Source organism: Misgurnus anguillicaudatus, chromosome 1, assembly GCF_027580225.2.
Source record: "Misgurnus anguillicaudatus chromosome 1, ASM2758022v2, whole genome shotgun sequence".
NCBI classification, from domain to species: Eukaryota; Metazoa; Chordata; class Actinopteri; order Cypriniformes; family Cobitidae; genus Misgurnus; species Misgurnus anguillicaudatus.
The window spans coordinates 20,701,012-20,716,587 of record NC_073337.2 but is presented as its reverse complement, the minus strand read 5'-3'; the positions used below and the strand labels follow the sequence as shown (position 1 = coordinate 20,716,587).

General features: G+C 37.6%; 2 protein-coding genes across 2 annotated transcripts in view; both read right to left on the bottom strand.

Moving 5' to 3' along the window:
* Nucleotides 1-2,960: 2,960 nt before the first annotated feature.
* On the bottom strand, nucleotides 2,961-5,145 carry cdpf1 (cysteine rich DPF motif domain containing 1). Its single transcript, XM_055190379.2, has 3 exons — nucleotides 4,933-5,145; nucleotides 3,471-3,582; nucleotides 2,961-3,281 (listed from the first exon to the last, which is right to left on the bottom strand). Exons 1-3 carry the CDS (start codon nucleotides 5,040-5,042, stop codon nucleotides 3,153-3,155), a joined length of 351 nt encoding a protein of 116 aa, XP_055046354.2. The 5' UTR covers nucleotides 5,043-5,145; the 3' UTR covers nucleotides 2,961-3,152.
* Nucleotides 5,146-5,510: 365 nt separating this feature from the next.
* The window catches only part of pparaa (peroxisome proliferator-activated receptor alpha a), a 29,234-nt gene continuing 19,168 nt past the window's right edge, over nucleotides 5,511-15,576 (bottom strand). The window contains exons 4-7 of the mRNA XM_055190377.2: nucleotides 11,793-11,931; nucleotides 9,812-10,011; nucleotides 9,262-9,730; nucleotides 5,511-7,268 (exon numbers count right to left, since the gene is read on the bottom strand). Coding sequence (XP_055046352.2) covers nucleotides 7,024-7,268; nucleotides 9,262-9,730; nucleotides 9,812-10,011; nucleotides 11,793-11,931 — 1,053 coding nt within the window. The 3' untranslated portion in view covers nucleotides 5,511-7,023. The remainder of the gene's footprint in view (nucleotides 7,269-9,261; nucleotides 9,731-9,811; nucleotides 10,012-11,792; nucleotides 11,932-15,576) is intronic.

Below are 15,576 nucleotides of genomic sequence, written 5' to 3'. Positions count from 1 at the left end.
CAATTACAAGTAATTTGTTTAAACAATGTCCACAACAGTGTATTTTTCATTTTATTTGATTTTAACTGTAAAAAAAAGGATAGGCAACATTATGCCAGGATGACAAGTGCGAAAAACTATTTTGTCAATTACCATAAGCCTATCCATAATAAAAGCAATGCGACACGCTCGTTTTTTCCAGATGCGTCCGCGAAATGTGAACCGCCCCTAAGGCTAAAAAAAAACAAAAACGCTTATCTCCACGTCAGCACCCGATGTGTGTAAAAAACGGCCGCATGATGTTGACCAGCGTAGCACAAGCCTATAGGGTTTGGTTCGGTGGAAAAAAATCTAAGGTTTGACCGAACTCGAACCCCGTTAAAAAGCCCATATTTGGCCGAATCTGAATCCTGGATTCGGTGCATCCCTAATTTTGAGGAATGTTTGTAACTGAATCGTTTATAAGCCATAGTATTCTCTTTTCCTAATTGTTGCGATGACACAAACCTCCTCATTACGGCACGTCCCTAACAGGATTGTTTCTGCCATTTTTTTCCTACAGAATGCTTTCCATAAATGTTACAGCAATGTTAATAGGTCTCCTTTACGGGAGCGATCCCAAAACATTTACGGGACGTGATTGTGTTCACACGGAAGGCTCTCTTGTCAATTTTACGCAAATTGTCTGGAACCAAAGTGCTATGTGAATGAGGTTATGGATTTGTAGTATGATCACCTGCATGGTGAGGTTTCTAGTTTGATCCCCAGGTTCAGTCTAGGGCAGGGGTGTCCTGCAAAGTTTAGCTCCAACCCTATTCAAACACACCCAAATGTAATTTCCAAGTCATACTGAAGCCTTTGATTTGGATTTTCAGGTGTGTTTGATTTAGGTTGGAGCTAAACTTTGCAGGACAGTGGCCCTCCAGGACCAGGAATGCCCACCTCTGGTATAGGGGGTTGAAGGTGAGCTCGATGGTTTGGGGTTGTTGTGCCTTCTCAAAAAGTTTGCTGCTTTTACAAAGGATCCGTTTGTTTATAACAATTTGTAGCTCAAGTAGTTGCACATGGCAATGCATGTTCCAAGGACAGATTCAAATCACGAAATACAAAAGAATTGGTGATATTACAAAAAAAAAATGTGTAAGACATTATGTGTAAACATATACACTACTAAAAAGGTTTTGAAACACTCACTCGTTCTTTATTTATATATTTTCCCATTAAAGAATAATAATAAACTCATACAAACTATGGCATAACAAAAATATAACTGTGGGATTTATGTTGGTGACTAAAATTATCCAAAATAAATCAAAATTATGTAATATTTTATCATCTGAAGTGCGGACACCCTTTGCCTAGAAATTGCAAAACCATACTCGTGTCATTTTATCAAGAAGCTTCTTGAAGTTTCACAGAATTAATTTGAAAGAATATCGAAGGAGTTCACATTTAATCTGGGCTCTTATTGGTTGCTTTTCCTTAAATTTTCAGTCTAATTTCAAAATTATATTTTAAAATACAATTTTAGTTGTCTAATAATTAATTAATCTGTTTGGCACATTTATATTTTTGTCAACAAAAGTAATTTCAAAATGTAACCATGCACCTTCAGATTAAAAGATTTTTAAGATCATTGTTAACATTTCAGTCAAGTGTTCCAAAACTTTTGACCGGTATCTGCATATAACTCAGTGGCTTGGAGGTGTGAATGCTGACACTGAGTAAGCAGGTCAAGGGTGTTTTTATTGTCGCTTGTGTATTTTTAAATACCAGGCGAACTATCTCCTGCGTGTGTGCAGGATCCTCTAGCTCAGGGGTTTGAGCACTGAAGTTAGACTTGGTGGTCCAGGGTTCAAGCCCAGTGGGAGTTTGAGTACTCTGGGTGTTTGCCTTGTGGAGGCTGTATATGTAGCAACTAAGTTGAAAGAAAAATATTTGGAGCTGGTGCATCACCTCATCGATTTTAACTGGAAACTCAGGAGAGATGCACTCCGACATCTTCTCCTTTCACAGCCTGGGTACTCAGTTATGCCCTCCAGCCTGCATGTGCAGGCCGGCCACCCACCCACCCAGGTTTGAACCAGTGTCAGTGCTCACAACGTTGAGCCACTGGGTCCTGTACACTTTTGACTGTTCTCCTGGAGTATTTATGTGTTTAGTCTAGAATGCAAGCTATATTTGAACTTCTGACCACCTGGTCCACCGACAGGGCTCATACCTCAAACATTGAAACCCTCAGGTTTTGAGCCAGGATTTTCAGTTACATAGCACAGGAGTTCAACCCCAAGCCAGTAGCATTGGTTTACAGGGGTTTCTTGTACTTTTTTTTATTATTATTTTATTTAGTGCAGGTTCCTTAAGATTCATAAAGAACCTCAGACCTCCAGGAGATGAACCAGGACTTCCACATACAAAGCATGAGAGATCAAACAATGAGCCACTGCTACCAGCACAGGTGACTCAGGGGTTGAGCTCTCAACTTGAGTTTGTTGTTTGGTGTTTTTCATATGCTTACTGATTACTCAGTATGTGTATTTATGCACTAAAAGTTAAACCAACAACATTTGAGCACTCCACTATTTATACATATATGTAAAAGTGCCTAGAGCAGGGGTCTCCAACCTTTTTGTGAGCAAGGGCTTCCACAGTGGATAAAACAATCTGGAAGGATACTTTTTAATATAGTCTACTCAAAACTTTTTTGTTTTACTTCTTTATATGTTTTATTATTGTTTCAAATGTTAACATAGGCTTCATAAAAATCCAAGCTAATATAAAGATATGTAATAAATAAATATTACAAATGAGACTATTAATATGATGTGCTTTGGCAGCACCATGTTGGAGACCACTGGCCTAGAGGTACCCAGGAACCCTGTAGGAAACACTTGACCTAGGCTTCTCAGGATTTGGACACGGTGTGCCCCCCCCCCCCCCCTGGCCTTCATGTGCAGGTCTGTCTCAATAAAGCAGAGAGATTTAAATGTTTATTCAATTTATTGTCTCCCTTAAACAAATTTAATTAAAGATCATTAGCATAAAAACTATATACAATATAATGAAAAACAATAAAACAATATTTACAGAATTCTAACATGTATTGTTTTTAACATCTAAAAAGATGGTTTAGTTTCTTATTGTCCTTTATATGATCAACTAGAAGCTGTACATTATGAAGAGGATGTTTTCTGGATGTTCTTTTTCTTCACCAACTCTGTCTGAATCTGTTCTGGAAACTGATGGATGTGTTCTCGCACACATGGTAAGCAAAAGCGTTTGGTGTAGAATAAACTGCAGTCCTAAAATTAATAAATGACATGATAAAAATTAGTTAAAAGTTGTTGTTAAATACTACAGACTTATAAAGGAATGTACAACAAATAGACATTGATGAATACATAATATTTTTTAAATTGTAAAAAAATATAAATAGTAAAAGTGAAGTGACAAATGAGAGAGAGAAAAGGACACTCTTTTAAAGTACGTACCGCTCCAACACACACATTCTTATTGCATAAGCTGCATTTAGATCCTAAAACCAGGAATTTTTCTCTCTCTGGACTGAACGGGTCTCTCATGCCATAACATTCTTCTAAGAGGCTGTGGGACAAAGCATGAATCATAATTAAAGGGCTCCAAAAAGATCTGGGGCACCATTCACTTCCATAGTATTAATTTCTCAGACTATGGAAGTCAACGGTGCCCCAGATCTGCTTCGTTACAAAGATATTTTTAAATATCTTCCTTTATATTTAGCAGAACAGAAAGAAATGTATACAGGTTTGAAACAACTTGAGGTAATGATGACACAATTTTTATTTTTCGGTAAACTATCCCTTTAAAAAGATAGCGTGTCTAATAGATAACCTAACAGTGTCTTTAATGGATCGATTCAGTTTGAAATCTGTTGTCTGGTTAAAATCTGCCAAACCTATAACGTTACTCGCACTCATGTCTGCAAATGTTTTAACATTACATATGCTGGGCTGGACAGTATAACATCATTAATACTAGGTGCGTTCCATTCGACCGTAAGTGGACTGCGAAGTGGACTTCACAGGGTATTCCGCCATCTTAAGTGAGATTCCAATCCGAAGGGAGCGAACATGTTCAGTTCGAAGGGCACTGCGCACGGCATAGGGAATCAGGGAACATCGATACATCACTTCACAGGAAGTGGAGAGCGATAATCACCCAACTGTCATTGCGCGCATCACGTGATCACCAATCAGAACGGTCAGACCGCTATGCAATTATATGACAATCGTTTAAAAACACACATATATACACATAATTAACCAAATAAAAGTTTACTTTCATATTTGCATGACAGTTACAGCAGGGCTTCAATTCTGTTAATAGTCAAGTAATAGCAGCAGTAGTCAATTAAAGTGTATAATAAACATACGTTTTTCATTACGTAGTACTCAATGTTTTTTTATTGTATAGTGTACATATTTTAAATGTGATAGTAAATAAAAATTAAAATATGAAATGTAGTCCTATATAAATGTATGTTATATCAATCTGCGCGACCCCGTCGTTGACTTCTTTGATGACGTTTGCAGGCCGTTCCAAATGAGCGGTTATTGTCCGTGAAGTCCACTGCAACTGATATACCGTGCTCAGGGAGTAGGGAGCAGTGAACACTCCGCAGGGACCCTGTCGAATGGAACGCACCTAGTGTTTGCATGCTGGCAGTAGTGTATAGATTAAGACGCATCATACAGGCATTGTCATGGCAACCTGCATCGCTACAACAGATTAAACACATTCAGGATGTTTATTTACATATTTTATATTTATATTCTTATAAGATGAGCTAGTGTCTGGAGATAACCTTCTCGTAAAACCAAATAATTTTGGTAATAAACTGTATCAGACAAACATCGTATACCATTACCATAAATACATTGTTTTTCAAGCACATGTAAAACAATTTATACTTACACGATGGCTCTTGTGTTTGGTGGTTTCTGCCCGTAAAAAGTGTACGGACTTGACAAATCACACAATTTACAATTAAATACACCTAGCGCGGATCCTTCGTTCAAGTCCATTACATTTAATGTTCATGTCTTGCAAATATCCATCTAGTTTTGCACAGCATTTACGTTCGTCTGATTAAGGTGCATTGAATTTTTAAAAATGTTTTGTGGGAACGCCCACAACGCCATAGTGCCTTACGTCACTACAGTGCGCGAAGTAGGACATGCGCGGGGTTGTGGCTAGAAGGGATACAACAGCCGCCGAAAACTCACCGTGTCAAGGGCTGTTTTTATTATAATCCTAACCCTAAACCTAACATTTCACGAGATTCAGGCCGTAGCTGTATCTCCATCTGGAACCGCTGTTTTCATTCTTGTCCGACTCCAACATCTCGCGAGATTTTGACTGTAGTTGTATCCCTTCTAGCCAAAACCCAAGCGCTTTTTATGTGAAAGAACTTTGCAATACATCCATTAGACAGAAGATGACGCTGTTGTTGAAGAAAATCTATAGGGAATTCACTCAATCCACACAACACATTTATATTGAACGTTTTTAATTTAAAACTACATAATTAATTGTCAGTCTTTCGCAGTACACAGTTACTCTACACAATCCCACAGTTAAAGATGAAATAATGAAGCAAAAAAAGTATCACAATATAATTTTTTGATGATGATTAAAAGTGCTCAAGTACTAAGGCAATTTATATTTCTTTCACATTACCACATTTTAATAAACAATAATTTATCAGTCAAGTACTAGATCAGTTTTTATAACGGATCTGATGTTTAGCATGTATATCTGAAAGCGTACTTTAAAGGGGCCATGTCACAAGACATTTTAAGATGTCGAATAAATCTTTGGTGTCCCCAGAGCACATATGTGAAGTTTTAGCTCAAAATATCTTATAGATAATTTATTATAGCATTTTAAAATTGCCACTTTGTAGGTGTGTGTAAAAATGGGTGTGTCCTTTAAAATGCAAATGAGCGGATGAAGTGCAAACACTGATCACAATGATGGTGGTTTGTTGAAATTGAAACTCAATTGTGCTGTGAATTATTTTTTCTCTATTTCTTTCTCTCTGCACTAAATGGCAGTGCTGTGGTTGGATAGTGCAGATTAAGGGGCGGTATTATAATAAGAGCTCCTTATGACATCATAAGCAGAGCCAAATTTCAACAACCTATTTTTTCATGTGCTTGTAGAGAATGGTTTACCAAAACTTAGTTACTGGGTTGATCTTTTTCACATTTTCTAGGATGATAGAAGAACTGGGGACCCAATCATAGCACTTAAACATGGAAAAAGTCAGATTTTCATGCAATGGCCCCTTTAAGATCAAAATATACAGTAAACACAAAACATCCCAAATATTAGTCTTAATTTCTAAAAATACATATTATTAAAATCCATAAGAAAAAGTCCAAAAGTACAGTACTAAAATATTACAGTTGGAGTGCTATACACTGTACAACAATGCGTTTTATACAAAATATTTGTACAAATGATGCTTCATATACATGCATTTAAAATGAGGTAACAAGCAGTATGGTTTTTTATGGCTCTTTACATACCTGGTATTAAAATATTACCCACACAGTTTTCAGGAAAGAGTCACTGCTATAAGATCTGCTACAGTATATACTCCTAAACTCTGACTGTATGTATTTATTAGATAGAGGCAGTGATGTGCATGAACTTAAACTGTAGTGTTAATCTCCATAACTACATGTTGAGGGGAGGCAGCCCGAGCATTATGGATGGACGCCATCTCTAGTGCACTTTTGTGGGCGGTGTCCTTATAAAGGTCAGTGCATTATTAATAAGCAGGAACCCGTTGAGGTTCGCCCCGTAATTGCGGTGCATGATGCAAAGCAGCTGTGCACCCCAAGGACTTCCTCATCAGACCTTCATCATCTGAAAGCAGGTCTGTAATCCACCGACTCCGAGACTTCCTTTATCTCATCTCCTGATGATCTTTCCGAGTATTAGCACTTCCTGAGAACTGAAGTTGTCATCAGCATAGCGAAGGGGGAGATCCTGAGTTCAGTACATATCTCTGTAGATCTCCTGCAGGAGCGGATGAAGCGAGGCATCTTCTGTCTTCTTGATTTCCTGAACCAGCTCCGCATGCTCCGTCACAAGCTGACGCAAGTCGGCCAGTTTCTGGAGCAGCTTGGGAAAGAGTAAATTGTTGTCAGGGTGGTTGGCCAGCAGGTGGAGCTGTAGTGCGTGAATTACGCTCTCTTGGATGCTCTCGATTTGTGATACGCTGCTCAGCCCTGGACGGTCTGTGAATAGTGATCCATAAAGGGAACATAGAAAGACATAACAATGTTATGTTATTAGGTCTAATATATGAATTAAATTTGTTTTTAGGGATTCTTTGCTAATAAAATCTAAGGAAATGGTAACTAAGAACAGCTTTCCAAGAAGCTGTGGTTTGAGATTCAGGCCCCTGCTGCACAGTCATAGTAACAGGGCTGCTGGAGCCGACAGGGGAGGAAACTTTGGTTATTTTCGCTAGCCCTCAGGGGAAAACTGCCGAACATGTCTTTTAAGTTTAGAAAATAAGTGTGATATATGACACAGAACGTCCATACTTTTTTTTAACACGCGGCACATTTTAGCATCATACAAATGCTCTTTGATCGTTGTGTGTTACTGTCTATTAAAGGATTAGTCCATTTTCTTAAACAAAAATCCAGATATTTACTCACCTCCATGTCATCCAAAATGTTGATGTCTTTCTTTGTTCTTTTTTTGAGGAAAACATTCCAGGATTTTTCTCATTCCAATGGACTTTAACACGCAACGGTTTTAATGCAGTTTAAAATTGCAGTTACATCGAAGTTTCAAAGGACTCTAAACAATCCCAAACGAGGCATAAGGGTCTAGCGAAACGATTGTCATTTTTGGCAATCTTCTCATCTTCCTCCGGCTGTGTGACGCGCCAGCGCGACCTCACGCAATTGCGTAATGACGTGGAAAGGTCACTTGTTACATATATGAAACGCACATTTGCGGACCATTTTAAACAATACACTGACACAAAGACATTAATTAGTATCATTCCACATACAACAACGTCGGAACGGTCTTCTTTCTCCACACTTGTAAACACTGGAGCGTAGTTTCGCATTCGTCATCCGTGACCTCTTGACGTGATGACGTATTATGCAAGGTCGCGCTGCCGCATCACAGGACCGGAGATAGACGAGAAGTTGTGGTTTAAAAGTGCATATTTTTCATTTTTCGTGTCAAAAATGACAATCATTTAGCCAGATAAGACCCGTATGCCTTGTTTGGGATCGTCCAAAGTCCGTTGAAACTGCAATTTTAAACTGCATTAAAACCGCCACGTGTTGGGGTCCATTAAATTCCATTAAAATGAGAAAAATCCTGGAACGCTTTCCTCAAAAAACGTAATTTCTTCTCGACTGAACAAAGAAAGACATCAACATTCTGGATGACATGGTGTTGAGTAAATTATCCTTATTTTTTTTAAGAAAATTGACTAATCCTTTAAGCAGCTACTTCTAAATGAAATAATTCGTGTTGGGGGTAACGCATTACAAGTAACGTGCATTACGCAATAATATAACTTTTCTGAAGTAACGATTAAAGTAATGCATTACTTTATAAATGTACACATTAATATTTGAGTTACTTTTTTAGTTTAATTCATTCGATTACTGAATTAAACGAAACATAGTCACATTTTGTACTCTGTGTACACACCTGTGTGGTAACAGTTTGAGTCAAAAACTAAGATGGCAGGCCAGAGCTCGACATTTTTGTGATGAAATATCCAATTTCTGAATGCAGAACTTTTCAGTCATAAAAAACACCTTCAAGGCCTGAAAGAGATCAAGCCTCAGCCAAGAAAAAGTAACGCAAAAGTAACGTAAGCATTACTCTCCATGAAAAGTAACCAAGTAACGCAATTAGTTACTTTATTTGGGAGTAACTTAATATTGTAATGCATTATTTTTAAAAGTAACTTTCCCCAACACTGGAAAAATAATGACATTTTTGGTGACCTATCCCCCTGTGTCTCACCTCCACAGCATATAAAAAAAGAGAAAGAGATCAAGCCTCAGCCAAGAAAAAGTAACGCAAAAGTAACCTAAGCATTACTTTCCATGAAAAGTAACTAAATAACGCAATTAGTTACTTTTTTGGGAGTAACTTAATATTGTAATGCATTACTTTTAAAAGTAACTTTCCCCAACACTGGAAATAATAATGGCATTTTTGGTGACCTATCCCCCTGCGTCTCACCTCCACAGCATATAATGACTGCCACAAACAGCGCCAGGTCACTGTCATTGAGTTCCAGAGCATTAAACCTCATTGCGAACTGAAATTTAGGCTCCATCATGTCACTGAAGGGTCTGCGCAGGCTTTTCAGAAACTCCCGAGTGATGAAGCCACTGCCCCGAGCGACCAGCAACCCATCCTTGTTCATGCAAGCTGCCAGTAGAGCAAAAAGTGCCTCGTACACCCCATACTTCAGGAGGGTGACCTGGTCATTGAGGTCCAGGGCGGCAAAGCCAGGCACGGCCTTGGCAAACTCCGTCAGCTCCGTCACCGTCTCTACCGAGGCGTATTGACAGAAAAGAAAGAGCCGAGCCTCGACTTCTCTCTCCTGCATGTCGGAGGCATCGCTGGCTGCCATGTTACCAAGCAGTTGGGTGACCAGAGTCTGCTCGGCGTGCCGGAGGGTGTCTAGGTCATGGATGACAAAGGGCTTAAATGAAGGACAGAGGGAACAGGGTCAGAGGACAGATACAGAGGCTAGACTTTAATCAGTAAGTTACACCCCACTCACCGGAGTGCTTGTCTTTCCTGTGAGGAAGATGCGGGCTTTGGCTTTGTTCATGTGGAAGTGTTTGAGGTAGGCTTCATGAATCAGCCTGACAAGACTCTTGGCGTCCGGCTGCCGAGTCTCGTTTTCCTCCTTCCTGTCGATTACCTGCTCGGCTCTCAGCCTCTGCTTCTCGGACATAGGCATTCGCCCGAAACGGATGGCTGGGAGAAACACAAATAGTAGCGATGTTAAAAATATGTAAACAAAAAAATATGTGGCTGTGCCTCGCACACCATGAGAAAGATTGCCACACCATCAGCCCCTGGACAAAGGGCAGACAGTGGTAGCATGGCGTGATATGATGTAAATCTCTGTTTAGGGGGACATTGGGTTACGCTAACACAGACACAACATGATACTAGCTCGCGCTAACAAAAAGGCAGGCCGGTCAAAGTCCTGTGAAGGTTCTTCAAAACCTGCGTGTGATCTTTAAAACCCCATCGTGGAATTGCTCAAGCATGATGATAGCAAAACTGTGAATGTGTTGAACCTGATGCCCATATTTTGATCTACTATCTTTAACAGCGATCTTGATGGTGTCTATTAAACTTAGTATGTTGTTGTTATAAAACAAATCATATCTCGATGATCAATAAAAGCATGAATCATCAAGCCATAAACTTTTTTATTAAGGGTCTATGTTGATGTTTTGCTTACAGATACAGATGCCGTAAAAAGTCACACTGTATCAGGCCTGGCGCCAAGATGGCATAACTGGGGGCGGGGGCATTTTAATTCCCCACTTTAAATTATTGTGACTGATTTCCTGGTCCTTTTCATTAATTATTATGGTTACCTATATTATTGCCTGCATTATACCCTGTAGCGAGGACAGAAATGTTGAAATAGGGTGGACATCAATGCACTGTATGGATGTCATTGCATTATAAAATATATCAAACCAAGTGGCATTTATTTTGACGAAAGCAAGTATGCAGTTTAAACAAAACTGCTTATTAAAATGTTTTGACTTTATATACAGTACTGTGTAAAGATCTTAAGCCACCATGCCACAAATAGATGTGTTTTTGTGCAATGTTATAGTGATCACATATAATTGTTTCTCAGTCTATTTAATAGAATACATCCAGAAAATACAAGAAATGTGTATAAAGTATTAAAAACTGTATAAAAATGTAAACTGATGTGTCAAGTTTTTAGGGTAAACTTCCCTTCCACTTGAGCAATAGCAGGAAACTGCAGAATCTCTTAAACCTAAATAAAATTAAATCCTCAAGATGTGTTTAGTGCCAAGAGAGGTCACACTAAACACCGACAATGCCTAAAGAAGACATTAAGTCCTAAAAATTAATTTTTTGTACATATTTCCTATACTTTCTGTTTGTATCTTAATAAAATAGATTGAAAAATAAATGAAGAGTTTCGTTGCAAAACGAGATAAATCAATTTTTTAACATTTTTGTCAAAACATGTTTATTATTATGTTATCATGTTATTATTTTGTTTTATGGTGCTACTTAGCTGTATTTTTTAAGTAATGAAGGTTTAAATCAAAACAAACCAACTGCAGTTGCATTGAAATGAATTGGAATGCACAACCTAAAAACGAGATTTCTGAACAATTAAAAAACGGTGGTTATCTCGTTTTGCAACGAAACTCTTCAAATATGGATGGACATTAAAACTTCTAAAACAACAAGTCTGTTAGTGGTGGCCTAAGACTTTTACACAGTACTGTATATATGTTGAAAATTAAAGCAACACGTAGACAAGTACTGGTCATCAAAGTTTGTAAAACATATCTATGGTTATCTATGCTAGGACACCTGTGTAAACTTCATCATACAGGCACTAAAACTGACCTTGGGACCATATGGTTAAAAGGCATTTGTTTGCAGATGGCACTTGGTTTTGTATTTATATAATACAACATTTTCAGCAGGGTCTAGATACCCATGTCCGTGTGTTTTGAAGAACTTACCATTGTGGGACATGCCCACCGCGAGGCACTTGTGAAAGCGGCAATATTGGCACTTGTTCCGGTTCTTCTTCTGGATCCTGCACTTGCGTGCACACTTGTCATACTCCAGTTTGAGACGAATGGTTCTCCTGAAGAACCCCTGTGAAACAACAAGTTGATCAAATTAAATATGTCATGGATGTTATCAGTATAAAACCAAATCTATTGAACCTGTTCATGTCAACTTGTACTTGTATGGGCCTGCCACTTTATAATGTAAACATGAAAATAAGGACTTTACCCCCTACAGCCCAATATAGAGCGGAACCTCAGAACGTTACACAGTGTAGTAAAGTTGCCTTGATAAACTTCTGGACTAATTACATGATAAGACTGTTGATTCAGTTACGACACACGGTCAGAACTGACCAAACTGGTGGGTCTGTACCCTAATAGTGAGGTGAGACATAATATAGTGTGTATATATATATATATATATATATATATATATATATATATATATATATATATATATATATATATATAAATAGATAGATAGATAGATAGATAGATAGATAGATAGATAGATAGATAGATAGATAGATAGATAGATAGATAGATAGATAGATAGATAGATAGATAGTACTGTGCAAAAGTCTTAGGCCTCACCACCAAACTTGTTGTTTTAGAAGTTTTAATGTCCATCCATATTTATTTTTCAATCTATTTTATTAAGATACAAACAGAAAATACAGGAAATATGTAAAAACATAAAAAAATTTAATTTCAGGACTAAATGTCTTCTTTAGGCATCGTCGTTGTTTAGTGTGATCTCTCTTGGCACTTAACACATCTTGAGCGTTTTTGAGCAGAATGAAGTAAAAAGATAAATTTCTTTAAAATTAGAAATTAGTATTTAATTTTATTTAGGTTTAAGAGATCCTGCAGTTTCCTGCTATTGCTCAAGTGGAGGGAGTTTACCCTAAAAACTAGACATTTTTATACAGTTTTTAATACTATATACACATTTCCTGTATTTTCTGGATGTATTCTATTAACCCTCATCAGCCCATATTTTCCTGAGTTGTTTACTTCCCATCTATACATTAATGCTGTATTTTGGGTGTTTTGAGGCTGCAAGGGTCGGTCTGATAATAGTTCTACATTGCGAGTTATAGCAACCCCGTCTGGCGGCTTGATGTGCGGCCGCTTCCACGCTGGTCAAACTGTGCAGCCTCTTTGCTCAACATAAAAGTGCTAAACCTGTTCGACAGGTCCAACCTTGTTTAGGATTTTTTAAAATATAGGGGGATCATTGAACTGCGCTCCCCAAATGGCATAGCCTGTCGGCCTTTGATGTAAAAAGCCGCGCCGCCGAATGCCTGTTTATTGGAGTACATATGCGGTCGGATTGATCCATCAAGCAGATAGACTATTTGATAGTAAGTGTGGATTAAGGATGGATGTTTAAAATCTCCAGCTCGGTGGTCAGTACATGAATGGATCAAATTAGCACATTTGCAAATGTTTGTCTCCATATGGCTATATAATAAATAAAAATAAGAAGGGTAACTTTGCAGTATCACATTATATATTTCCTACTATGTGATTTTCATATTACATATAACAGCATAATGAAATGAATAAAAAGACAAGGAAGCAGGATCGGCATGTAAATTGTATTATTATTACCGGAAAAACAGCAAAATAGCTGAAATAAACTCTGAGGTAAATGCGCCAAACACGTTAAAATAAATTAGCAATAGCAGTGGAATAAAACATTATTATCTCTCAAAACTTTATATGAAAAAAATTATATTTAAAGGAAAAATTCTTACAGTTTTTCAAAGACGTAAAGAAAGTATATCATATTACTCCATTTATGAGCACGTTCATCTCTGGTCTCGCTCTGTTATGTAATACCTGATTGACAGGTGCGCATATCCGTCTTTCAAACAGGTATCATTTTGTATAGTTACTCATTTAGGAAAATTATCCATGAATTGATGATTTTATTATTATTATTATGAAAATGTTTTTTTTTTGCAGATTGATCATGATTTGTATTACCGTAGTTTTACTACAAATACAAGACCTTTTTTTTTACCACGGAGGGCCGGTGGTATAAATTTCCCGGTAGATTTTTTGGTCCCACTCCGCCCCTGTGTGTGTGTGTGTGTGTGTGTGTGTGTGTGTGTGTGTGTGTGTGTACCTGGTAATTAAAACGTTGTGGGGACCAATTGTCCCCATAAAGATAGGAATACCAGTGTTTTTGTGACCTTGTGGGGACATTTTGATGTCCCCATGAGGAAACAAGCTTATAAATCAAACAGAATGATGTTTCTTGAAAATATGAAGTAGTAGAAGGGTTTCTGTGATGGTTGGGGTTAGGGAATGGGGTAGGTAAGGGGAATAGAATATACGTACAGTTTGTACGGTATAAAATGCATTAGGTCTATGGAATGTCCCCACAAAACATGTAAACCAGTGTGTGTGTGTGTGTGTGTGTGTGTGTGTGTGTGTGTGTGTGTGTGTGTGTGTGTGTGTGTGTGTGTGTGTGTGTGTGTGATTGAGCATGTCTTTTCTATATTGCATTTGTCCTCTAGTACCAGGCCTACCTTTCTATGTCAAAATTTTCAGATTTATTCTAGATGCATTGATTTTATTTGATGAATAACAAGAAAAAAATGATTTTTTGCATTTCCCATTCATTTCAATTGGGGTCATTTTTAGCCCCAAAGGGCCTCTTTTGGTGATTTTTTACACCTCTTTAGAACAACCGAATCACGCCCAGTTATTTTATATGAATCTTGACAGATAATCTGGAAAAGTCACAAAATCTTATTCCACTGAGATGAAGGGAACCATGTTTTTTTAACTAAATGAAAGGTAAGATTGGGGGTAAGATTGACCCCAAGGGACTTATTAGGGTTAAAGAGACTGAGAAACAATTATATATGATCACTATAACATTGCAAAAACAACTAAGCTAATTCTAGCATGATGGCCTAAGACTTTTGCACAGTACTGTATACAGTATGTATATAGGGTGCAGAACTATAACAGATGTGTAAACAACAGACTTGATGTAATGCTTTGTATATTTAAAGCTTACTCTGTAGTTAGGTCAAATGTCCACTGAGGGACAGTCTTCAAATATTACATAATCATAAATGTAAACATACATTTAGGCCATACAATATTTTACTAACTATTCCTGCCTACAATGAAGAAACAAATTATGGGGAAACTATAGCTTGCCTATCTATACTGTAAGCTACTCATAATTTAAAGTAATTTAAAGGGATAGGTCAACCCATAAATGAAAATTCTTTCATAATTTACTCACTCTCATGTTGTTACAAACCTGTATACATTTCTTTGTTCTGATGAACATGAAGGAAGATATTTTGAGAAATGTTTGTAATCAAACCAATCAGAGGCCCCGTTGACATCCATAGTAAGATAAAAGAATACCTTAAAGTCAATGGGGCCTCTGATCCATTTGGTTACAAATATTTTCCAAAATATCTTCCTTCGTGTTCATCAGAACAAAGAAATGTATACAGGTCCGTATAAACTATCTATCTCTTTTCAAATATATACTAGCTACTAAGCTCATCATTCTCAGATCATTCTGCAACAACAACAAAAGAGATCATAAAGGATTAGTGTGTGTGACTGTTATATTAAGAGCTAGTCATATAATTTCCATTAGTATAACCTATGCACTCTCTCAGGACACAGTGGATGGGGCTTGTTGCCCTGTCATCACAGCCTGGTATGTGTGGTAGGGGTCACACTT

Coding starts and splice junctions, on each gene's coding strand:
- cdpf1 (XM_055190379.2), bottom strand. CDS start 5,042: ATGGACTTGAACGAAGGATCCGCGCTAGGTGTATTTAATTGTAAATTG. Junction 3,583..4,932: donor CCAAACACAAGAGCCATCGT/GTAAGTATAAAT, acceptor TTTGTCCCACAG/CCTCTTAGAAGAATGTTATG. Junction 3,282..3,470: donor AGAATGTGTGTGTTGGAGCG/GTACGTACTTTA, acceptor TATTAATTTTAG/GACTGCAGTTTATTCTACAC.